General features: G+C 39.4%; 1 protein-coding gene across 1 annotated transcript in view; it reads right to left on the minus strand.

Moving 5' to 3' along the window:
* The window catches only part of LOC128065455 (leucine-rich repeat-containing protein 37A2-like), a 49,645-nt gene that overhangs the window by 17,926 nt on the left and 5,583 nt on the right, over positions 1 to 26,136 (minus strand). The window contains exons 6-10 of the mRNA XM_052658634.1: positions 24,454 to 24,525; positions 17,071 to 17,142; positions 10,367 to 10,438; positions 9,388 to 9,468; positions 336 to 407 (exon numbers count right to left, since the gene is read on the minus strand). Coding sequence (XP_052514594.1) covers positions 336 to 407; positions 9,388 to 9,468; positions 10,367 to 10,438; positions 17,071 to 17,142; positions 24,454 to 24,525 — 369 coding nt within the window. The remainder of the gene's footprint in view (positions 1 to 335; positions 408 to 9,387; positions 9,469 to 10,366; positions 10,439 to 17,070; positions 17,143 to 24,453; positions 24,526 to 26,136) is intronic.

Raw genomic sequence — 26,136 nt, forward strand, 5'->3', positions numbered from 1 at the left:
CTGACTTCTTACTTTCAATTGCATCTACCGCTCTTGATAACTTTTTTTTTTTTAAATAATGTACCCCTTATTCCTTTTTGCTTTCTGGGATAAATAATATTCCTACATGCATCTCCATGTCCCATATCTGTATGTGTTCTTCAACACTGCTCTCTTCCTCTGCTGGCTGTCTTACTCATATACATTCTTTAACTTTTTTCTTTGCCAATAACTCTTGTATCAATAACCTAGTTAAAATTTAAATTATGACTTTTTAGTCAAAATACTCAACCTGTAACAAAAGTAAGAAAGAGCAGAAATCATCTCAAGGGTCATGAAAATGCTGCAATACTCACAAATATTTTAATGCTGGCAATTTAAAAAGATACGAATCTTCCACTGCTGTCAAAGGATTACGATTGAGAATTCTGAAAAATGGAATGGAATCAAAATTGTCCACATTTTCAATGACATCCAAGAAAGTTTACATTCATTTTTGGGGCATATGGAACTTGGTAAAAAAAAATAATCTGTTTCTGTCTTTACCTATAAATCATCCTTAGAATTCGTAAAGCACTATTCCTTTGGGAATTACCCAAGTCTCTAGATGATAAGAAGGAGAAGAGAAAAAGAGGGAAAAAATAGAAAAATAGTGGATAGTAAAGAAAAAATACGCCAAAGAACTTTTCAGGTCAAAAACCCTAGAAGTGACTATGCTGGTAGGAGGCCCTTGCTCCATAAGAAATACTATTTCTAGAGTCTTCCATAATTCAAGGTGTTTTTCATTTCTGGAAAATTTTTTTATATTTCATAGTTTAAACTACCTAATTAAAGGCAAAAATAGGACAGTTCCTTGATTTTGGAGCCAAAGAAGAAGAGATAAATACAAGAGGAACTGGTGAAAGTCATATTCCCATCACGTGGTCCCATGTGTATCCTAGGATCATAGTGTTTGCTACCGTGTATATAATCACCTGTTTGTCAGTCTCATAGGTTGTCAAAAGTTTGAAAGCAGTGACCACAGTATATTGTCATTATTATCCCTGTGCCTGACAGAGTGCCTAATATTTACTAGGTATTTAATAAATGTTTGTTGAATAAATAAATAACATTTTATTTATATATCAAAAAAATGAAAAAATTAATTTTTTGGAACAAAGTTTTATTCCAAAATCCTAGAATAGATTTTCTTCTTAGTTCTTTAAAACAAATAAGGAAAAGGAAAACCAAGAAGAAACAGGAAGAAAGGAAAGAAAATCTGTCTTTAGGTTAACTCCACCCAAGAATCACTAGCATATTTTTGCAGAATATTGTAAAGCTAATTATCACAACTAACATCTGTTGGGTTGCTAGGCATTTGTGACTTGCATTTAACATTTAATCCTCATAGTAATCTTACATGATCAACTTATTACCCCATTTTACAAATGAGGAAACTGAGGCACAGAGAAGTTATATAACTTGTTTTAAGTCATCAAACTAGTAAGCAGAACTGGAATTTGTACTCAGTTCTGACTCTAAAGCCTGTGTTTAACCTGTATGGGGAAAAAAAATGAGGGATTAAAAATATCTGTTATGTTAACCTTAATTGTGAGAGCACTAAATATAGAAATACCTTTTCAAACTTCATCTATCCATCTGGGAAAGCCTCTATGAGAATTATACTTTCTCTTTTTCTTTTTTTTCCCCATGATCAAATATTTAATTAGCCTATGGTCACTGAGATTTTAAACAATGTTGCAGGCAAATCAGTAAAACTGATGGAGTAAGGACATCTGAAAATTCGTCCCTCCATAAAAGTAACAACAACAAAACTGACCAAAAAATGGTCAGAATCAACTTTTCCTGAACTCTGGAAATTTAACCAACAGGCTTGCAGCAAATCAGGGAACCATTTATTCAAGGAAAATAAATTAATTTCTGTAAGAACAATGAGATCTGTGTTGCCCCATTTTACAAATGAGGTAACTGTTCACTTGTTCCAGACCTTTGCTCTCCATGCCTTGAAAAATAGCCCACATTTCTGGTACCAGAGGAAGCAGAATGGACTGGGAGGGCCTTGAAAGCCTCACTTCCAAAGCACTATCATTATTTTACACGTTTGGTGGTTCCCTAGAAGACCTTACTTGAAAGGTTTGCCTTTGACCTGACTGGAAGCTACCTAATGTAAAAGGCTCTTCTTGGGTAGTATTTTTGGAAAATATTTTCAGGTAAATATTTTAACAAGACAGTTGTATGAGGCCGTGGATAACGGTTTGAGGCAAAAAACAGCCTAACCAAAAAGCTTAAAAAGAAAAGCTGAGGGACTTCCCTGGTGGCTCATTGGTAAAGAATCCACCTACCAAAGCAGGAGACATGGGTTTGATCCCTGGTCCAGGAAGATCCCACATGCCATGTGGCAACTAAGCCCTGTGCCACAACTACTTAGCCTGTGCTCTAGAACCTGGGAGCTGCAACTCATGAGCCCATGCACCCTAGAGCCACCCTTGTGCTCTGCAACAAGAGAACCCACTGCAATGAGAAACCTGTGCACCACAACCAGAGAGTAGCTCCTTACTGCAACTAGAGAAAAGCCTTCACAGCCAAGAAGACCCACAGCCAAAAAGAAAGAAAGAAAGAAAAGCTGAGGAATGAGATGCCCACAGAGACTCTGTAACGTTCTAACACATTCCTGGGAAACTAGAAGACCACAGGACATATTCTTGGGAATCTAAAAATAACTATTAGCCTTAGTGAAAGAGTTCAGCAAAGTTACAGAATGTAAGATAAATATACACAAATTAGTTATATTTCTACACAACAGCAATGAATACTACAAACATGAAATTAAGAAAACAATTCCATAAATAACAGCATCGAAACAAATAAAATACTTGGGAAAAAATTTTAACCAAATAAGTGCAAGATTCACACTGCAAAGTATGAAACATTGTTGAAAGAAATTAAAGAAGGTCTAAATAAAATGGATAGCAAAGAAACCTTATTAAAATTTCACCACTTCCCAAATTGACCTAATGTTTCAGGGCAATGTCTGTCAAAATCCCAGTTGACTTCTTTCCAGAAATTGCCAACCTAATTCTAAAATTCACATGGCAATTCAAGGAAAAAGAAAAACCGAAACAATGTTGGTGGTATCAAAACCCAGCTTAAGGCTACTGCAATCACAGTGTGGGGCTGGCATAAGAATAGACACGTTAAATCAATGGAACAGAATTGACAGTACAGAAATAAAGCCTTATATTTATGGTCTATTGATTTTCAACAAGGGTGCCAAAGCAACTCAATGTGGAAAGTGTAGTCTTTTCAAATAGTGCTGGGACAACTGTACATCCACACACAAAATAATGAAGCTGGACTCTTACACGTCACACCATATAAGAAAATTAACTCCAAATGGATCAAATATCCAAAAGTAAGAGCTAAAGCTATAAAACTCTTGAAAGAGAACAAAGGAGTAAATTTTTATGACCTTGCATTGTGTATGTGCTGTGTTCAGTTACTCAGTCAGGTCTGATTCTTTTTTGACCCAATGGACTGTAGCCCACCAGGCTCCTCTGTCCATGGAATTTTCCAGGCAAGAATAATAGAGTGGGTTGCCACTTGCTACTCCAGGGGATCTTCCTGATTCAGGGATCAAACCCACATCTCTTGCATCTCCTGCATTAGTAGGCAGATTCTTTACCACTAAGCTACCTGATACCCAAAGCATAAACAATCAGAGGAAAAATAGATGAACTGGACTTTATAAAAATTAAAAATGTTTGTGCTTCAGAAGACACTATCAAGAAAGTGAAAAAAGATAGGACTTCCCTGGAGATTCAGTGGTTAAGAGTCTACACTTCCAATGCAGGAGACATGGGTTCAATCCCTGGTCCAGGAAGATTCCACATGCCCCTGTAGGCAACTAAGCCCCCATGCCACAACTACTGAGCCCACGCTCTAGGGCCACAGCTACTGAAGGCTGCATGTTCTAGGGCCCTCAAGCCACAACTCATGAGGCCCTGGGCCACAACTACTGAAACCTCCGCGCCCTGGAGCTTATGCTCCACGAGAGAAGCCTCTGCCATGAGAAGCCTGTGCACTGCAGCTAGAGAGCAGCCAGTGACTGCAACTAGAGACAGTCTGTGTGTAGCAACGAAGACCCAGCATAGCCAAAAATGAAGAAACAATAAATAAATAGAGCAGCGTGTGCACGTCAGAAAAGGAAAAATGTGAGTGTCACATGTTTGGTGAGGCACAGTTCCTCAAACTTTGAGGAGCTGAAAAACAAACTTTTGGCATTAAAACCTATCAGATCACTGACGGGCTCCTGTGACAGTGAATTGCTTCACTTTTGCATCTTCCCCTGTCCACTTTCCCCTAGTCATCACGAACGCCTATATATAAAAATGGAATGTCATAAAGCGATAGGTAGCCAAAACAGTTTGGCAAAGTTTGTTATCCTTCTCCAGAATTATCTCAATTCTCCAACCCTTCACTTTTTTCCTTAATAGCTTGCCCATGGGCTTGGTTCCATGAGCTCACTGTTTTTTCTTAACCAAGAAGCCCTTCTCTGAGATGAACATCCTTGTGTTCATCCCTAGTGAAATAAAAGTGTGCGGCCACTTTTAAGTTACCGTTTCTTCCTCCTGCCTTTAAAGCAGCCTTTTGTTCACTAAGCTTGTGTCTGGGCAAAGGGGAGAATGAGTGCGAATGAGTCAACAACTCAATGTGGGGGCTCCTACAGCACCGACTTTCCCACAAACCAAAGGACAAATGGTTTTAGATTCACAGTGGACACTGTACTACAGATCATTTCCATTTTGGCTTGGTTCCCTCATTTTACACATAAAAGGTATGCCAACTTCTAGTCCATTACCTTTTTGATTCATGAGCTTATCTTTATGGAACAAAACATGGGAACAGTTTGGGGTTTTTTTTGGCAACTTTTTTTAAAGTTTCATTTGAATAATTTCAAACTTATAAAATGTTACAAAAACAAACAGATCAAGGAATATGTATATATTTTTACCCAGATTCCCCTAGGCAACAGTTTTTACTAGCCTCAAAGACCATCTCAGAGTCAAAGTTTAAGGAATGCTGTCCTAAATGGTTTTGAAAAATGTATCTTATTTGAAGAATAAAGTTCAAATGTTTTCGCATCAGCCTTCTGCTGTAGAACACAAAATAAGGGAACATTTCTTACCTGTTATTTTTTTCTCCAAATTCTTCTATACAGGTCCAGACAGATGGGCTACGTTTCCTTTCTATTAACTGAGGAGACAGAGAAGAATTGAGGACTGAAGCTTGTCATCACTGTCCTGAGTGTACTGAAATCCTAACAGCTTTAGCTGAAAAAATGTCCAAAGCAGGCAGTGAAAACAGATTTAAAATAGGACAAACTCCACAACTATCTATGCTAGAATCCCAAGGCAGGCAGGGCAAACTGGTTCCTTGGAGGAAGGCAGTCAAAGAAATGAGCAGAGTGACCTGGACCCTGTTCCAATATATTTGAAGTACTTGGGGATGGGCTGACCCCCTTTCCTTTATTCATCTACATAGGTCCATGAGCCATGAGAACATGACTCCCCACGTGAGGCTCCTCAATACAAGACCTCCAGCTGCACCACGTAAACCCTTTCTTGGGATGGGGTGGGGGCAGCCTAAAGAATTTGAAGTGGTGAATCTGTCTTTCCATCCAAGTTCTGAGAATAGCCTTGAAGAAGAGTCCCTGGCAGGGAAGAATAGAGAAAGAAATAAGGGAATCAGGCAGACCTGAGTTTGAATTTTGATTGTCACTTTCTGGTACAGTGACTTGAATAATGAACATCTCTGTCTTACTTAGTACCATTTACCTTGTAAGGCAGCTTGAGGATTAAGTGAAAGAGCATAAGCAAAGCACCCAGCATAGACTGGGCACAGAGTAGGTGCTCAGAAGTGATGATGTCATATTTGCACTGGCCAGAAACCCTGGGGATGCCCAGAGGTGGCCTGGCTAAGAGCTCCAGAAGTGTGGAATTATCACAGGGAAACCAGAGCTCTCTGCTCTAAAGGCGCTATTCAAGTTAGAAGCCAACTTCAAGATGCAAGGTACAAAGAGCCAAGTTGTCATCAGTTAGTTCTTACTGCAAGGAAATGAAGAGCTGCGTAGAAAATTACTTGGAAAGCTCATAAGCGGTTTTGCCTCTTATTAACAGTGTGAATCTAGGCAAGTTATCCAATGTCTCTGAGTTTCAATTTCCTCATCCCCAAAATGGGGATAATAAGAGTCGTTGGGAGAATAAAAGTGTGAAGTAATATGTATTTAGTATTTACCATGTATCAAGCACTGTGGTATACTTACTTGTATAGTAAGTATAGTGCCTGGAACATAATACGTATCTAAGAGATGTAGGTATTAAAGAAATGTTATAGGGCAGAGGAAGAATTACTATGCTTTTGACAGAGAGAAGAAACGTAATATAGGTGGTAAGAATAAGATGCAGTTGGGAGAAGAAAAATAGAGTAGTTGCTAGGTGTGACAATCTCAAATTTTTGAACTATTACAAAAAAACCACAAAAAACAAAAAAAAAAAAACCCACAACCAGCAACCCTAAATCATCCCAGAGGACAGACCCAAGTGAGTTCTTTTTCATTTTTAATGTCGATGCCATTCTGAATCTGAGAAGCTGCCAGGATTCCAGTACATACCAAAAAGTGATGACGACACCCTCCAGTGTGCTAACTTTTGTGTGTACACAGCTATCTAAAGGAAACCAAGGCCACCCGACTGGGAGGCTTGGTGACCACAGCTCAATTTGCCTTCATGGTATGACCGCATCCCTCTCATCAATATTCTCAACAGTGGGGTAAATAATTCAATAGGGATAAGGCTTTGGTTTTCCTCTAATTCTCTCATAATGCGTATGTTCTTGGTGCAATATTGACGTACCACAGACAAGCCAGCATGTGAACATGCTCTGTCTGGATAATTAGATAGCCTTTCTACACTGTACAGTCCTTCAGTTTCTAAAATCATGGAGCTTGTATTGTTAAAAACAATGAAGTGACTAAAAGAATTAAAAAAAAATAAGCCATCAGTCTGGACCTGTGTAGGTGAATGAAGGAGAAGCACTTTTAAGTCAGAAAAAAAGTATACTCAACATTTAGGGTTATCAACCACTGCTGGTGAAAACATTTCATTTCATTCCTGATGTCATCTGAGAGAAATATGATTATTACTGCCATTCACAAAGTTGCACTTAATTAAAAAGCCCTTGGTTCAACTTTGAGGTGAACTTCAGATTCGGAATAGACACTGCTAACCTGGTTATCTGGTGTTTGTCAATAACATACAGGCTTCATTTAAGAAATCTACTGTTGTAATTACCTGAAAGCCAGTGAAGAATCAAGTTTTTGTAGGGCCTGAACCTTATCTACTTTGGGAAATTCTAATAAAAGCACACAAAGATAAGAATACAAAAATTGCTAGGACCACTCCCAAGACTTTGGAAGGGACTTATGCAAGTAAGGAGCCCTGAAGCTTAAACTTCATTTAATTCATGATAAATCCACCTCAACTGGGGCCCTTTACCAAACTTACTTAATGCAAGGGAAAATATCTTTTCAACTTATAAACACCCTAGTCATTATAGGTAATAAAATGACTTAACTCGAGGGGTAGCATCTTCTCCTGGCATCTTGCCTTTGGAAAGAGATGCAATAAAGTTTATATCTCACCATGGCAAATGTTGCCTCAAGCAAATTAGCTTTGTCTAGTAGAAAGAGCCCTACCCCCAAACAAAGAGCCCTACCCCCCAGCACACACTTACTATATGGTGACAATCTTTTGATGCTAAAATTTTGAATGAGTTTTAGGAGTACAGTATTAATTTATTTCCAACACCAGATAGCTCAGATTCTTTCATTACCTTTTCCTGTCATTCATGATAAACACAAAAATTCAAAAGGAACGAGTTGGTGTCTCTTCCCTTATGAATCTTTTCGGACCCACCCCCCATTTTCTACGTTGTTGCACCTGCCCACCTTGTTACCCTGCTGCATAGATGCTAGCATGGCTCTCATATATTTTCCCATCAACATCCATCTTCCTCTTTCCAGTGTGAGAGCTTCTTGGGGACACAGTCCTTGTCCTATTCTTCTTTGTGTCCCCAGCACAGCACTTAGAACAGTGCTGACACACAGTGGGCATGGCACTCTGTGAATGTTTTTGAATGAATTCATTAATTTTTGTCAACTGTGATTCCACAAGTTATTTTCCTGTTGCCTGCATAACCACAGTGGAACTCTGATTCTTATCAGGGACTCTTAGCACTATAAAATGTTTAGAAAAGGTGGTGAGTTTAAGACAGTGTATTGACGCCACTGAAGCCTCCTGGTGGAGGGACCATAGGGCCTGCTCTCTGGCTCTCTGGCCAAAGGAAAACTGACCCTGGGTGCTCTTTGCCCAAAGTAGGAAACTCATGAGGGGCGGGGACGGGGGAGGCCACCCGAGGCAGGGATCTGTAGCTCTGGACACACCCTCAACACCTTCATTAACTGGAAAGGAACTGTGTGAAACTGGATTTCTGAGCCACACGACAGTAAGAGAGTCTTCACCAAAGCCAGGTGTAGACAAGGCTCTTTATCTTGACTCGAAAACCCCCTTCCGACCATGGATGTACTATGATTTGCTTGTATCACAGAGAAACCACAGAATTTTTGAGCAGAAGGGGTGTAAAACCCACACTTGTTATTGACAAGTAGTCAGGAAAGGCTATAGCATTAGGCTACAGCAATGTATTTTCTTTATAGTTTTCACACTACAGCTGAACAAAAACATCAACTTTTTCCATAACTGAAAGGTTCCTACTGGCCACAGATCATTCACTTCAGAGGCATACTCTTTGGAAAACAAGGATCTGGGTGATGGGGGAGAGCCCTGTGGTGGATGTTCAGGAATTCCTTTTCCTTTACCGTTTAAAAGAAGGTAATGGTTGAGGAAGCATCCACACCTTTTGTTCCATGAAGAAATGTGTGCTAAACTTAGATCTTTGCAGTTTCGCCTTGCATAGATTTTAAGCAGTTAGGAACTTTGAGCATGAGCAGGAATCAAAGTTAAATTCAAAAATGGAACTTCATGGACCCTTCCCATATTGGAGCAGGATCAGTGGGATTCCATGACAGTGCTAATTTGAGTGTTTTTGCTTGGTGCCTTTTATTGCCTGTGCCAAAGATCAGTACTATGGAAACCAAACTGTTTCATACTTAGGAGTTAGACAAGTCTCTTGACCTGTTTGTACCTTAGTTTCCTCATTTGAGAAAAAAAAAAAAGGGATCTCAGGACATACTTTTCAAGATTCATACTAGGCTTACACCCAGGTAACCAATAACTGTATGATGTTTTTACACATAGTTTTATACATGTATTCATCTTCTATTTCACTTACAACTTGTGTAAAAACTGCATTCCATGCCAGGCCTGAAATGTTCCAAAGCTCAGTTCTGTGAGTAAATTGCAACCAAGATTTCTACAAAAAAAGACACAAGCAAAAGAAGAAGAAAATATACATATTCTTTGAAAACACTTATTCTTTGGCAGTAAATCTAATTTATATATGATGAAAATAACACCAGTAACTCCCTCCATACAGTAAAGAAATGTCAATGTGGAAGATAATATGATTTACACTTTAATGATTATATATGTGGTGCATTTAGCAAATGCTCAATAAATGCTTATGTTGAGTGATCTTTATTTCTCTAGAAAAGCAGCACTAGTGACATTTGAGACTGGATAATTCTATCTTGTCCTGGGGCTCTCCTGCACACTGTTGAATGTTTAGCTGCATCTCTGGCCTCTGTCCACTAGATGTCAGTAGCACATACAGTTCTAACAACCAAAAATGTCTCCTGCTGCTGCTACTGCTAAGTCGCTTCAGTCGTGTCCGACTCTGTGCGACCCCATAGACGGCAGCCCACCAGGCTCGCCCGTCCCTGGGATTCTCCAGGCAAGAACACTGAAGTGGGTTGCCATTGCCTTCTCCAGTGCATGAAAGTGGAAAGTGAAAGTGAAGTCGCTCAGTCGTGTCTGACTCTTAGCGACCCCATGGACTGCAGCCCAGCAGGCTCCTCCTTCCGTGGGATTTTCCAGGCAAGAGTATTGGAGTGGGGTGCCATTGCCTCCTCCGAAAAATGTCTCCAGACATTGCCAAATGTCACTTCATGCAAAATCACCCTGGTTGGAAACCACTGTTCTATAACGATTCACTCTGATCTGTGTAATAATTCTCACACTCATATTTGCCAGAGACAAAAAAGACTTGTTATATAATTTTAATGATATGTTAAAATGAGTAACAAATTAATTTGATAAAAATTAAGTTTTCTAAAAATTCCAAATATAATGAAGTTATATTTGTAACTTACATAAACTGCAAAAAAGGAAGTGGTTCAAATGAACGTCTTTCAATAGACTGTATTTTATTGCAGGATAAATCTCTAGGAAAAGTAAAAGGAAAATATTGCCTCAATTAGCTATTAGATATCTATTTAATAGGAATAACTAGTAGAGGTTAGAATGATAATAATAAATACATAGCTTTGGTCTAAACTCCAAACCTTAGGAATTGTTATTTGAACCTTCCAGAGTCCCTAACCCTGCCTTCACCTCTCTCAAGAAATCTCTATAAATAAAATATATAACTATAGAACTTTTTTAAAGTTTATATCATAATCACCTGGAAGGCAGCTATCACTATGGACTGTTAGTCACTCAGTCATGTTCAACTCTTTGCGACCCCATGGACTGTAGCCTGCCAGGCTTCTCTGTCCATGGAATTCTCCAGGCAAGAATACTGGAGTGGATTGCCATTCCCTTCTCCGGAGGAACTTCTCAACCCTTGGTCTCCTGCCTCGCAGGCAGATTCTCTACCCTTTGAGCTACAACTATAGATCTTGATAGATTTTGGAGGTAATCTTTCCTGACAGCAGAATTGATTAGATTCCCACCTTTTGTAGTCTCTTCAAATTCTAGATTACGAGCTCAAAGTTTTTATTCTCCAATTACAATTTCTAACATTAAAAGGAATTTTCTTATATTTACACACCTCCCAATTTAGTTCTGTTTTTCTAGGCTAATTCAGTACTAGCAGAAATAAAAGATATATTTTCATACAACCTGAAAGGAAGTTACTCCCCTCATTGATATGTAACTTTACCTAATTCAGGATTACACTTTCTATCATATTGATTTTTATTTGAAAATACCCACTCTTGACTATAGCTGACTATCCTGTTTCCGTTGATATCAGCTTGTGTCTCATTTCACCTGGATGGGTATAACTGTCTTCTGACTGGTGTTTCTATCTCTGCTCTCTCCATTCCTAAGCCAGCCTCTACACGATCATTAGTTTAACTCTTCAGAAAGTGAAAGTGGCTCAGTCGTGTCCGACTCCTTGCGAACCCATGGGCTGTAGCCTGTCAGGCTCCTCGGACCACGGCATTCTCTAGGCCAGAATACTGGAGCGGGGAGCCGTTCCCTTCTCCAGGGGCTCTTCCCAACCCAGGGATCGAACCAAGGTCTCCCTCATTGCAGGCAGATTCTTTACCATCTGAGCCAATTTCCAGAAGTAGTCCTTAAATACCAGCACCATTTGTGAACTTACTGAAGATACAAATACTCAGCCCTACTCTGGACGGATTGAATCATTAACTACAGAGGTGGAGCTTGTGTTTCAACAAGCCCTCCAGGTGACTAATTCTGCTGCAGGCTCTCTGTCCTAGAGCACTGCTGTGGTAACACAGTCGCTTGGCATGATATTATGGGCTTGGTCCCCAATGCCCTTGATAATCTGGCTCTCATCTCCTACTCTCCCCACTGGAACTTTATGGGTAATCAAAGTGTTTTTCCTGTGTTTTGTCTTTCTCCCAATTTTCTTTTGCGAGTTTATTCTTCCCAAGATGCCTATCTGATGATACCAATGGCCCTTCCAGATTCCGTTTGAACGGCATTGCTTTAGCAACATCTTCCCTGATCTAGTTAGAAGTCTTTCTGCCCTCTTCTATGCTCCAACACCAACTTACAGCTCTCATTACCCTTACTCATTTCCTTTTTTAAAAAAAGAAAGCTATTTTTGCATCCCATTTTCTCTCAGCGTAAAACTCCTTGAATGTATGGGTTAGATCCTGTTTATGCACATTGTCTATCATGCTTGCAGCCAACACATGGACATAAAGCAAACTCAAATATTTATAAAATCAACAAGTAGGGAGTGAATAAGAGGAAAATGACTGTTTTAAAAGAAATGTAGCTTTATTCCTGCTTGGCTCCCTCTTCTGTGCCTCTACAGCACTTTGTCGTTATGGTTTGAGTTTCTATGTTTATTTTCTCTGTGAGATCATGAATTGCTAGGAGGAATCCTAGCTTAACCACCTTTGTGTTTCCGACACTAGGCTAAGTTCTTAGCATATTCCTTTTTAGCTTTTTTATTGACTGGCACTTTTAAAAAAGAATGAGCATATGGGTGCTAACATGAAATAATCAGCTTATAAAGTATTTCATAGAAGTAACGAAGGGCCACAATAAACTGTGGAAAATTCTGAAAGAGATGGGCATACCAGACCACCTGACCTGCCTCTTGAGAAACCTGTATGCAGGTCAGGAAGCAACAGTTAGAACTGGACATGGAACAACAGACTGGTTCCAAATAGGAAAAGGAGTACATCAAGGCTGTATATTGTCACTCTGCTTATTTAACTTATACGCAGAGTACATCATGAGGATCGCTGGGCTGGAAGAAGCACAAGCTGGAATCCAGATTGCTAGGAGAAATATCAATAACCTCAGATATGCAGATGACATCACCCTTATGGCAGAAAGTGAAGAGGAACTAAAGAGCCTCTTGATGAAAGTGAAAGAGGAGAGTGAAAAAGTTGGCTTAAAGCTCAACATTCAGAAAACGAAGATCATGGCATCTGGTCCCATCACTTCTTGGGAAATAGATGGGGAAACAGTGGAAACAGTGTCAGACTTTATTTTTTGGGGCTCCAAAATCACTGCAGATGGTGATTGCAGCCATGAAATTAAAAGACGCTTACTCCTTGGAAGGAAAGTTATGACCAACCTAGATAGCATATTCAAAAGCAGAGACATTACTTTGCCAACAAAGGTACGTCTAGTCAAGGCTATGGTTTTTCCTGTGGTCATGTATGGATGTGAGAGTTGGTCTGTGAAGAAAGCTGAGTGCCAAAGAATTGATGCTTTTGAACTGTGGTGTTGGAGAAGACTCTTGAGAGTCCCTAGGACTGCAAGGAGATTCAACCAGTCCATTCTGAAGATCAGCCCTGGGATTTCTTTGGAAGGAATGATGCTAAAGCTGAAACCCCAGTACTTTGGCTACCTCATGCGAAGAGTTGACTCACTGGAAAAGACCCTAATGCTGGGAGGGATTGGGGGCAGGAGGAGAAGGGGACGACAGAGGATGAGATGGCTGGATGGCATCACGGACTCGATGGACGTGAGTCTGAGTGAACTCCGGGAGTTGGTGATGGACAGGGAGGCCTGGCATGCTGCAATTCATGGGGTCGCAAAGAGTCGGACATGACTGAGCGACTGAACTGAACTGAATGAAGGGCCTAATCCACTGAGTAATTATCTTTGTTTTTCTCCAAACCATGTTTGTAAGGTTTGGAGCCCAGACAGAAGAAAAGAAAATGGTTGCCCTTAAGGCTTTGAAGATTTGATAATTAAAGAACTGTTGTTAGGGTGAGGTGAGATTCTTTATATACTCATCTCCCTTAACTCTTTTATATTTGCAAAAATAATCTACTTGTTAAACAGTATCATAAATTGGCTTAATAAGGGTTAATAACATACACATCTTGGATGCCATGGACAAAGGACAAAAATTGAGCTTTTAAAGCAAAGAACATGGTATCTCCTTATCCCAAATAAACAAAAACATTATGCAAGCATTTCTTCTTGGATAAAGAAGCTAGAGAGGGTATTCCCTGGAGGTCCAGTGGTTAGGACTCAGCACTTCCACTGCCAGGGGCCTGGATTCAGTCCCTGGTGGACGAACTAAGATCCTGCAAGCCACACAGTGTGGCCAAAAAATAGAGGCTGGAGAGATTTTTGTTTTGTACCTAGTGAAGTTAGGGGCATTTCTTATATGTTTATTTATGTAAACATTTCTAAATATACCACTTATACATCATCTTTAACATTTTTAATTTCATGCAATTGCTCCATGAAATCCTTAAAAACACTCTGTTCTTTTGATAACTTAATGTGTTCTTGACAAAGTACTGTTTACATAGTTCATCTGCTTAAATATTTAACATTTTAGTGTTCAAAGTTATATATTTAACATTTTCCTCTGTTTTTACCTTTCTCTCACTTTCCTTTCGCAAGCTTATTCTTACCAAGATTTCTATGTGATGATACCAATGGCCCTTCAAGGTGCCGTTTAAACAGCATTGCTTTAATAGCATCTGATAAACTATGGACAGAGGTTTGTGACATTGTACAGGAGACAGGGATCAAGACCACCCCCATGGAAAAGAGATGCAAAAAAGCAAAATGACTGTCTGAGGAGGGCTTACAAATAGCTGTGAAAAGAAGAGAAGCGAAAAGCAAAGGAGAAAAGGAAAGATATAAGCATCTGAATGCAGAGTTCCAAAGAACAGCAAGGAGAGATAAGAAAGCCTTCCTCAGTGATCAACGCAAAGAAATAGAGGAAAACAACAGAATGGGAAAGACTAGTGATCTCTTCAAGAAAATTAGAGATACCAAGGGAACATTTCATGCAAAGATGGGCTCGATAAAGGACAGAAATGGTATGGACCTAACAAAAGCAGAAGATATTAAGAAGAGGTGGCAAAAATACACAGAAGAACTGTACAAAAGAGATCTTCACGACCCAGATAATCACGAAGGTGTGATCACTCACCTAGAACCAGACATCCTGGAATGTGAAGTCAAGTGGGCCTTAGAAAGCATCACTACGAACAAAGCTAGTGGAGGTGATGGAATTCCAGTTGAGCTATTTCAAATCCTGAAAGATGATGCTGTGAAAGTGCTGCACTCAATATGCCAGCAAATTTGGAAAACTCAGCAGTGGCCACAGGACTGGAAAAGGTCAGTTTTTGTTCCAATCCCAAAGAAAGGCAATGCCAAAGAATGCTCAAACTATCACACAATTGCACTCATCTCACATGCTAGTAAAGTAATGCTCAAAATTCTCCAAGCCAGGCTTTAACAATACATGAACCGTGAACCTCCAGATGTTCAAGCTAGCTTTAGAAAAGGCAGAGGAACCAGAGATCAAATTGCCAACATCCGCTGGATCATCGAAAAAGCAAGAGGAAAAAAAAAAAGAGCAAAAGCAAGAGAGTTCCAGAAAAACATCTATTTTTGCTTTATTGACTATGCCAAAGCCTTTGACTGTGTGGATCACAATAAACTGTGGAGAATTCTGAAAGAGATGGGCATACCAGACCACCTGACCTGCCTCTTGAGAAACCTGTATGCAGGTCAGGAAGCAACAATTAGGACTGGACATGGAACAACAGACTGGTTCCAAATAGGAAAAGGAGTACATCAAGGCTGTATATTGTCACCCTGCTTATTTAACTTATATGCAGAGTACATCATGAGGAACGCTGGGCTGGAAGAAGCACAAGCTGGAATCCAGATTGCTAGGAGAAATATCAATAACCTCAGATATGCAGATGACATCACCCTTATGGCAGAAAGTGAAGAGGAACTAAAGAGCCTCTTGATGAAAGTGAAAGAGGAGAGTGAAAAAGTTGGCTTAAAGCTCAACATTCAGAAAACGAAGATCATGGCATCTGGTCCCATCACTTCTTGGGAAATAGATGGGGAAACAGTGGAAACAGTGTCAGACTTTATTTTGGGGGGCTCCAAAATCACTGCAGATGGTGATTGCAGCCATGAAATTAAAAGACGCTTACTCCTTGGAAGGAAAGTTATGACCAACCTAGACAGCATATTCAAAAGCAGAGACATTACTTTGCCAACAAAGGTCCATCTAGTCAAGGCTATGGTTTTTCCTATGGTCATGTGTGGATGTGAGAGTTGGACTGTGGTGAAAGCTGAGTGCCGAAGAATTGATGCTTTTGAACTGTGGTGTTGGAGAAGACTCTTGAGAGTCCCTAGGACTGCAAGGAGATCCAACCAGTCCATTCTGAAGGAGATCAGTCCTGGGTGTTCTTTGGAAGGAATGATGCTAAAGCTGAAACTCCAGTACTTTGGCCACCTCATGTGAAGAGTTGACTCATTGGAAAAGACTCTGATGCTGGGAGGGATTGGGGGCAGGAAGAAAAGGGGATGACAGAGGATGAGATGGCTGGATGGCATCACGGACTCGATGGACGTGAGTTTGAGTGAACTCCGGGAGTTGGTGATGGACAGGGAGGCCTGGCGTGCTGCGATTCATGGGGTCGCAGAGTCGGACACGACTGAGCGACTGAACTGAACTGCTCCAGTTTCAGCTCAGATTAAATCATCAAACCATGAGTTAATGGCATTCACACTAATGCAAGCGCTCCATATTTTCTTTCCCGTGGGTGACAGTTTGAAGTTCACTTTCATTCCTCTCATTTTAGTAAAACAAGTTTTTCAAACCTTTTCCAAAAAGGCCAGGGAGTAAATATCTTAGGTTTTGCAGGCCACACAGCCTCTGTCACATACATTTCTTTCCTTCTTTTTTTTTTTTTCATTTACAACCCTTTAAAAATGATTTTTAACTTACAGGCTGCATAAAAATGGACCATGGTTCAGATTTGAGTCATGAACAAAATATAAGCAGATAGTATATGAACATTTATATATAATGTTATAGACGTGGGAGTCTATAATTGCTCAGATCCCATTACCACTTTTCCTCTACAACTAAAGAGTTTTTTCCTATCTATATCTTGCCTAAATAATTAAATTAAAAAATGATTAGGAGGTATTTAATGGTAGAGATGGGCTTGGGCCTTACACAGACTTACAAAATTGTAGAATAGTATGGGTGGAAGAAATTGAAGAGATTATCTAATTTGAACCCTGTAGTTATTTTATAGAGAAGATCTCATCAATAAATATGATTCACTAATTAACTTACAAATATTGGAGGGATAGCAAGCCTTCAAATGAGTCCTTGTGTAATTCAGTCAAAGAATTTTCACTGAGAATTCTGAAAAATGAAAAGGTTATTTCTCAATCAAAATGCAAAATAACTATAACCATTTACTACATAGTACTCCTGTAAGTGGAGGAAGCTAAGTAATGGTGCCATCTAAACACCCTAATTTTTATTTAATTTAAGGGTGGCAATTTTTGCTCTGTTTTCATTTAAACCTTTCTCTTCACATCCTTTGCTGTGTCCATCTCTCTCCATCTCACGCACGCACGCACACACGCACACACGCACACGCACGCACACACGCACACGCGCACTCTCCATCCACTCTTCCCACCAAATCATACAGATCGTTTAGTTAATGCCTACTCTCTAGATCACAGGATTTCTCTTAGAATTCAACTCTGGGCAGCACCAACATTGCAGAGGTGTCCTTCCCTCTTCTCTTTTCCCAAACCTTATTGGGAAGTTCCACACAGAACTGTATCAGGGCTGCAAATGAAGTCATTTGATTTTTTTCCTCTAGTAAAACTTTTTTGAAAATTATTTGCATATTTAAAAAATATGCATAAAATATATACAATTGTTCAGTTTAATAATTATGAAACAAATCCCTGTGTGATACCACTCATGTCAGAAAAGAATCCTGTCAACATCTGAGGAGTCCCTGGGCAGACCTTTCCAGTCACAGCTCTCTCTCTGACTTTAGCACAGAAGAAAGATATCAGATTGTCTATAAAGATATCAGAGGTCAGTTTCTCTTGCCTGCAAGAATCCCCTTCCTTGCAATATTAACAGTGGTACATCCTTCAGGAGTCTTGGGGATCTGAACACATGCTATGTTGCCTTGTGAATATTTTCACTGAGTGCTGCATTTAAAACATTGTTTTTCACTCACAGTGTATCTTGGTCACATATTTATATTAATTCCACCTCATAGCTTGATTCCATCTCATAAATTAATTCTTTACTCATAGCTTATGAGAATTAAGGTATTACTACCTGGAAACTCTGCAACTCAGTTATAAGATGCTTCATATTATATAGAATACAGGCATATACATTTTTAAAGGATCACTAAAACAAAAACACAGAAGACTTTATTCCCACAGAATTCTCACAAAGAACTCTCGGAGTCCTGAAAATGCTTCAAAGGTCCTGACCTCAATTTGAAATTCACCATTTTAGAAAGAACAGCAGTGATGGACAGGTGAAGGAGGAATGGTCAACAGCCGGTGCTAAGACTGACTCCTCACCTCGGTTAAGTAGTGGTTTCACAGTTCCATGGAAATGATTCAAAAAGAAAAAACAAATGGGTATGTCCAACGACGTTTATAGTAACCCTTTCCATAACTTTGAAAGTTGGAAAGAACTCTACCTCCCCACGTCACATAACAAAACCAAGTACACCATAGGTGATATACAAAAGTCGTAGGAAATAATGATATATGAAAAAGGTCAAGACAGAAGCGACTCCACAGACTGTAGGCCACCAGATTCCTCTATCCATGGGATTTCCCAGGCAAGAATACTGAGTGACTTGTCATTTCCTCCTCCAGGGGGTCTTCCCAATCCAGGGATCGAACCTGCAGCTCTTATGTCTCCTGCATTGGTAGGAAGGTTCTTTATTACTAGCTCCACCTGGGAAGCTCAAATCAATATGCCCAACGACGTTTACAGTAACCTTTTTCATAACTTGGGAAAGTTGGAAAGAACTCTACCTCCCCGCATTATGTAAAAAAAACTGTGTATACCATAGGTGATTTACAAAAGTCACAGGAAATAATGATATATGAAAAAGGTTGAGACAGAAGTGAAACTCGTATGTACTAGTTGTAAGTCTGAACACTGACAAGGACTCAATCAGGACAGTGAAGAGATGGGGCTGATCATCAACTCTTCACTGCACTGTCTTCTTTGATTGGCTGATGCCCATATCAGACTAGCTGGAGTTTGAATATTGTGGGAGGACAGAGAGTAACCAAGAATATGTATTTAAATGAATGGGGTTTCTTTTTGTGGACTTGTTTGGATGACAGGATATTAAAATTTTTAAAAATAACAGTAATAAATTCAACCTAGAAGTAAAGTGTAGACTGAGAATGTCAGTCACCAAAAAGTACCCCCCAAAAGAGCTTCAAATAAGCAACTAACTGAAATAAAGTCTACTGATCTGTAGAACTCCAAATATTCATTCTGACTGAGGCAAGATATCTAAAACTATAGGGAATCAAGAGTTAAAGCCAGATCGAAAACTTTCTCACACCATGAAAATATTAAAACCAGGCATGAAGTAACGTTTAAGAAACATCCATGTTTTACATCTGACCAGGGTTCTTATCTAAGGCAATCTTCTAAGTTTCACATTCATTCTTGATTCTATATTTATAGACAATTATCCTTCTTTCCATTCTGCAACTTCTAGAAAACTGAGAGGACTCAGGGTTTCTTTAACTCAACTATACTATACATATAGTTGAGTGGCAGGCCAAATAGCAGGCCATTCTAGATTTACTCGACTTTGTCTGCTTTCTTTCTCTCCAAAGTATTCATTTCATCAATACTTAAAACTATATCTATTTATCTATTATACTTACTTACTTATTTTTATATATTTGTAACCCCCCTAAGAACTGGAATACTTGGTCTTTTTTGTTTTGAGGCCTGTCTTCCAGCATGTAAAACAGTTCCTGGCACATAGGAGACACTCAAAAAAATATTTATTGAATGAATTCAAAAAGTGACGGGTTATCAACTATCTGATACTTTTATTTAAAACAAATCATCCATTTACCATCATTCATGACGATAAGTACAGGGAAAGAAATATCTTCTCCTCTACATTTGTGACTAAATCTTTTGAGATAAGAATCCATTGAGAATTTCATTAAAAAAAAAAAGTCCTTTTCCCTAGAAAACTGCACTGTCTGGAACACATGTAAAAGTATACGTGCAATTTTCCGTTTCTGGACCATCCTTTTAGGGCAGAGGTCTATGAACAGAGTAGACTGAATTCAGAGGGCTAAACTTGGATGGGAAACAAAATTACATCTCAATTTTCACAATCTCTCAGTAAAATCAGCATTTCCTTCCATTATCAATATAGGCAACAAATCACAGTAGATCAGCAGTAGTTAACTTGGTCCCCAATAGAAATCACAGATCATTTCATATCACACGTACATTGCAGATATCTCAAAATATCATTTATTCACATCACTACCCTGAGGTATAACATTTATTGACCTACCACTATCTTGTTATTTAGTGTTCTAAGAGAAGCATGTTTATTGCTATATCACTGATTTTTAAACTATTCTGAAAACTAGTCAGTGTTTCAATATAGTCGGTTTCCTTTGTTTTTCTATCTATTTTGACGTATTATACACTTAAAAACATTACCCCAAGAATATAAGCTTCTGTAGATTATACGCCAAAGAGACATACATGGGGGATCAGGAGGGAGATTAAAAAATTCTGCCCTGGGGAACCACTGACACCAAGTTAGGAACCTCTGCTTATAAGGTATAAACCTCAAGCTGGCTGAGAAATCTTCAAATCTTACCAGATTCATGTTATACTGTATCACTTTCCAAACACGGGCTTTTTAACAGTTAACTTTTTAATTCAAATTTATTTTCCACAAAATATGTAGTATATATTCACATGGCTCAAAATCCCAAAGATATATAGTACACAATCCAAACTTTTTCTCTTACCTCTGTCCCTTAGTCTACCATTGCCCTCTACTCCTCAGAGGAAATGAATGTTAATCTATTTCTTGTGCCACATGACTTTCATTCTTCTTACAAGTTTGGGAAATAAAATCTCCAAGTTAGATACTATCATGGGAAATATAAACTACATTTTGTAGTTACGAAATCTGTAAATTTTAAAAAATTGCCTGGTTCTAGCATTTTTTCCTTACCAATAAGATAGTCAAACTAAGGGAACATGTCTCTAAGGGTGGTCATAATCCCTATTTTCAGATTGACTGTTATGTCTTTTATTATTAATTCAGAATTCATTTATGACTGGTTTATTCAAGTTGAATGAATGATATGACCACAAACAGTCATGAAAAATACTAGTTAATTACTTTGAATGTTTTTTTTTTTCCAAAATCACTTATGTATCTAAGCAGACTTTTTCTACAAATCAATAAAAAAAAAAACAGTAACAGAAAAATGGACTAAGGACAATTTAGAAAGACAAATGTTCAGTAAATATATACAGACATTTAAATTCATAAGTGATCAGAAAAATTCAAATTCAGATCAGACCTCTTTGATTTACCCATCAGATCAGCCAAAAAAAGAGCAGGGGGGCGGGGCAGAGAATATCCAATGGTAGAAGGAATGTGGGAGAAATGAATGTCATCATGGCATGTTGATTGGAGTAGAACATGGTCAACACCGAAATCAGATTGATTATATTCTTTGCAGCCAAAGATGGAGAAGCTCTATACAGTCAGCAAAACCAAAACAGGGAGCTGACTGTGGCTCGGATCATGAATTCCTTGTTGCCAAATTCAGACTGAAATTGAAGAAAGTGGGGAAAACCACTAGACCATTCAGGTATGACCTAAATCAAATCCCTTATGATAATACAGTGGAAGTGAGAAATAGATTTAAGGGACTAGATCTGATAGTGCCTGATGAACTATGGACGGAGGTTCGTGACATTGTACAGGAGACAGGGATCAAGACCATCCCCATGGAAAAGAAATGCAAAAAAGCAAAATGGCTGTCTGGGGAGGCCTTACAAATAGCTGTGAAAAGAAGAGAAGCGAAAAGCAAAGGAGAAAAGGAAAGATATAAGCATCTGAATGCAGAGTTCCAAAAAATAGCAAGAAGAGATAAGAAAGCCTTCCTCAGTGATCAACGCAAAGAAATAGAGGAAAACAACAGAATGGGAAAGACTAGTGATCTCTTCAAGAAAATTAGAGATACCTAGGGAACATTTCATGCAAAGATGGGCTCGATAAAGGACAGAAATGGTATGGACCAAACAGAAGCAGAAGATATTAAGAAGAGGTGGCAAGAATACACAGAAGAACTATACAGAAAAGATCTTCACGACCCAGATAATCACGATGGTGTGATCACTCACACTCATCTAGAGCCAGACATTCTGGAAAGTGAATTCAAGGGGGCCTTAGGAAACATCACTTCAAACAAAGCTAGTGGAGGTGATGGAATTCCAGGTAAGCTATTTCAAATCCTAAAAGATGATGCCGTGAACGTGCTGCACTTAATATGCCAGCAAATTTGGAAAACTCAGCAGTGGCCACAGGACTGGAAAAGGTCAGTTTTCATTCCAATTCCTAAGAAAGGCAATGCCAAAGAATGCTCAAACTACCACACAATTGCACTCATCTTACACGCTAGTAAAGTAATGCTCAAAATTCTCCAAGCCAGGCTTCAACAGTATGTGAACCATGGACTTCCAGATGTTCAAGCTGGATTTAGACAAGCCAGAGGAACCAGAGATCAAACTGCCAACATCCTCTGGATCATCGAAAAAGCAAGAGAGTTTCAGAAAAACATCTACTTCTGCTTTATTGACTATGCCAAAGCCTTTGACTGTGTGGATCACAATAAACTGTAGAAAATTCTGAAAGAGATGGGCATACCAGACCACCTGACCTGCCTCTTGAGAAACCTGTATGCAGGTCAGGAAGCAATGGTTAGAACTGGACATAGAACAACAGATTGGTTCCAAATAGGAAAAGGAGTACGTCAAGGCTGTATATTGTCACACTGCTTATTTAACTTCTATGCAGAGTACATCATGAGAAATGCTGGGCTGGATGAAGCACAAGCTGGAATCAAGATTGCCAGGAGAAAAAAAAAAGGTTGCCAGGAGAAATATCAATAACCTCAGATATGCAGATGACATCACCCTTATGGCAGAAAGTGAAGAGGAACTAAAGAGAGTGATGAAAGTGAAAGGGGAGAGTGAAAAAGTTGGCTTAAAACTCAACATTCAGAAAACGAAGATCATGGCATCCAGTCCCATCACTTCATGGGAAATAGATGGGGAAACAGTGGAAACAGTGGCTGACTTTGTTTTTATGGGCTCCAAAAACACTGCAGATGGTGATTGCAGCCATGAAATTAAAAGATGCTTACTACTTGGAAGGAAAGTTATGACCAACCTAGAGAGCATATTAGAAAGCGGAGGCATTACTTTGCCAACAAAGGTCTGTCTAGTCAAGGCTATGGTTTTTCCAGTAGTCATGTATGGATGTGAGAGTTGGTCTGTGAAGAAAGCTGAGCGCCAAAGAATTGATGCTTTTGAACTGTGGTGTTGGAGAAGACTCTTGAGAGTCCCTTGGTCTGCAAGGAGATCCAACCAGTCCATCCTAAAGGGATCAGTCCTGGGTGTTCATTGGAAGGACTGATGTTGAAGCTGAAACTCCAATAATTTGGCCACCTCATGTGAAGAGCGGACTCATTTGAAAAAACCCTGATGCTGGGAAAGATTGAGGGAGGAGGAGAAGGCGATAACAGAGGATGAGATGGTTGGATGGCATCACTGACTCAATGGACATGAGTTTGGGTAAACTCTGGGAGCTGGTGATGGACAGGGAGGCCTGGTGTGCTGCGGTTTATGGGGTCCCAGAGTCGGACACGACCGAGAGACTGAACTGAACTGAAAAATTTATATCTACATAGTCTTCACCCCAATAATCCCATTTCTAGATATCTATTCTACAGAAATACCTGACCAGATTCACAAAGGTGCCCGTATGAGGATATTCATTGCAGCAATGCATGCAACAAGAAAACTGGACATACAAATGTCCTTCAATAGGAGCATTATTAAACTGTGATACACTTATACTATGGAATATTATGCAGGAGTTGAAATGAATGGGTTAACCCTCTATGTACTAGGCATGAAAGAAATCTAAGACATCATGAAATGAAAGAATCAAGTTGCAAGATGTTTCATTTGTGTAAAAAAGATAAGAAAATCATACAAGAAACCTATTTGGTTATCTGGAAATATATATGTATTCAAATGTATAGGAAAGAGTCTGGAAGGATATATACTAAACTCAAAGCAGCTTGAATGGGGTTTAGGGAGCAAGGAGGGTTTTCACTAAACCTGTTATTTTTACATAATGAGAATATAATCATACAATACTCTTATAATGGAAAATAAATTACTGACTTTAAATAGAGCCTGCCAAATTTAATCTTTAAAATAAACACAGAATTTCAATCAATAGGTTGCTTTGGGAGATGAAAGGGGAAATACCTTTTCTCACAGCTATTGACCTCAAAATTCTGGACCAAGAAGGATCTTACAAGACAGTTAGCAGTTTGTATTCACATTTGGACATCATATACTCACAGTTTCTCAGCCCAACGGTATGCCTTCCATATATTTTCATCAATGTAAGAAATATAGTTTCCTTGGAAATTTCTGTGAAGAAACACAGGTTATATCCTTGAACAGGCAGGAAAAGAATGAAGAGAATATGTAAAAGAACCATGGCCACCTTATGGGTAATATTCAAATGCAGAAAAAAACAGATTTTTAATTCCCACAGCTTCCCAGTGTGTGTGCTTAGTCCAACTCTTTGTGACCTTCTGGACTATAAACCCGCCAGGCTCCTCTGTTCATGAGATTATCCAGGCAAGAATACTGGAGTGAGTAGGCATTCCCTTTTCTGGGTGATCTTCCCAACCCGGGGATCAAACCTTAAATGTTTAAAACGGAACTCATCTTCCTCTAACTAGCTCTCCTTCCCAACTGCTGTATTTCCACTTGTTACACCACCATCATTCCCCCCATCGCGCATGCATGCTGTCACTTCAGTTGTGTCCAACTCTTTGCAACTCCATGGACTGTAACCCGCCAGGCTCCTCTCTCCATTGAATTCTCCAGGCAAGAAAACTGGAGTGGGTGGCCATTTCCTTCTCCAGGGGATCTTCCCAACCCAGGGAATCAACCCATGTCTCTTATGTCTCCTGCTTTGGCAGGTGGGTTCTTTACCACTAGCACCACCTGGGAAGCCCCATCAACATATGCGATTTTTCTCTTTCCCACATACCCAAGTCCACCAACGCTAGTCAATGACTACATCTAGTTGGTTTTGCCTTTGTCATGCTCTCATGATTTTCTTTCTACTCTTCTCACAACCACTCTAATTCAGCCCTTTCTCACTTTACCCCTAGATTTTCCTAGACCATTCTATTTGGTCTTAATAATTCTCTTGTTTTAATCATTTGTCTTTCTTGCTTGAAAACTTTCAGTGGCTCCGCATATCTCACATCATCACTTTCAAACCTCCATTAGGGTAGCCAAGGTTTTCCATAATCGTAGCTTTCATTGTTCTCTAACCCAATCTTTTGGGCTTCCCTGGTGGCTCAGCGATAAGGAATTCACTTGCCAATGCAGATGTGGGTTTGATCCCTGGGTCAGGAAGATCCCTTGGAGAAGGAAACGGCAATCCATTCCAGAATTCTTGCCTGGGAAATCCCCTGGGTGGAGGTGCCTGGTGGGCTACAGTCCATGGGGTCAAAAAGAGTCAGATATGACTTAGCTACTAAACCACCACCACCAACCCGCTTCTTTTTACAGCCAGACTAATCTATGAAATCCTGATCATCCTCGCAGGCACACATTTGCCTAGACCATGCTCTCTGTTTTTTCTCTAACAAATCACAGCCAATGTTTTAAGTCCCAGCTGAAATTTTAACTTATCCATACAGCTTTCCCTGACCTCCACACCCTAATGATTACAGGTTCTGGTGAACTACAGCAGATATCTGTATCTCTTTTAATGCTTAACTGCATATTATCTCCCTTTTAAAGCACATCCCCTTTCTTCTCACCTATCATTGCCATGTTCTGCAGACAATGTCATACTTCTGTGATGCCCACAGTACTTAGCCCTGTGTTGGGCACAAAATGGGTGTTATACATAGGAATCAGGGGACAAAGATGAGTTCTAGATATAACTGAGGAACTAAATATAATAATAGCTAACACTAACATATATGCTAGGCACTGATGTTTTACATGTATTTT

This window comes from Budorcas taxicolor, chromosome 19, assembly GCF_023091745.1.
Source record: "Budorcas taxicolor isolate Tak-1 chromosome 19, Takin1.1, whole genome shotgun sequence".
Taxonomy (NCBI): Eukaryota; Metazoa; Chordata; class Mammalia; order Artiodactyla; family Bovidae; genus Budorcas; species Budorcas taxicolor.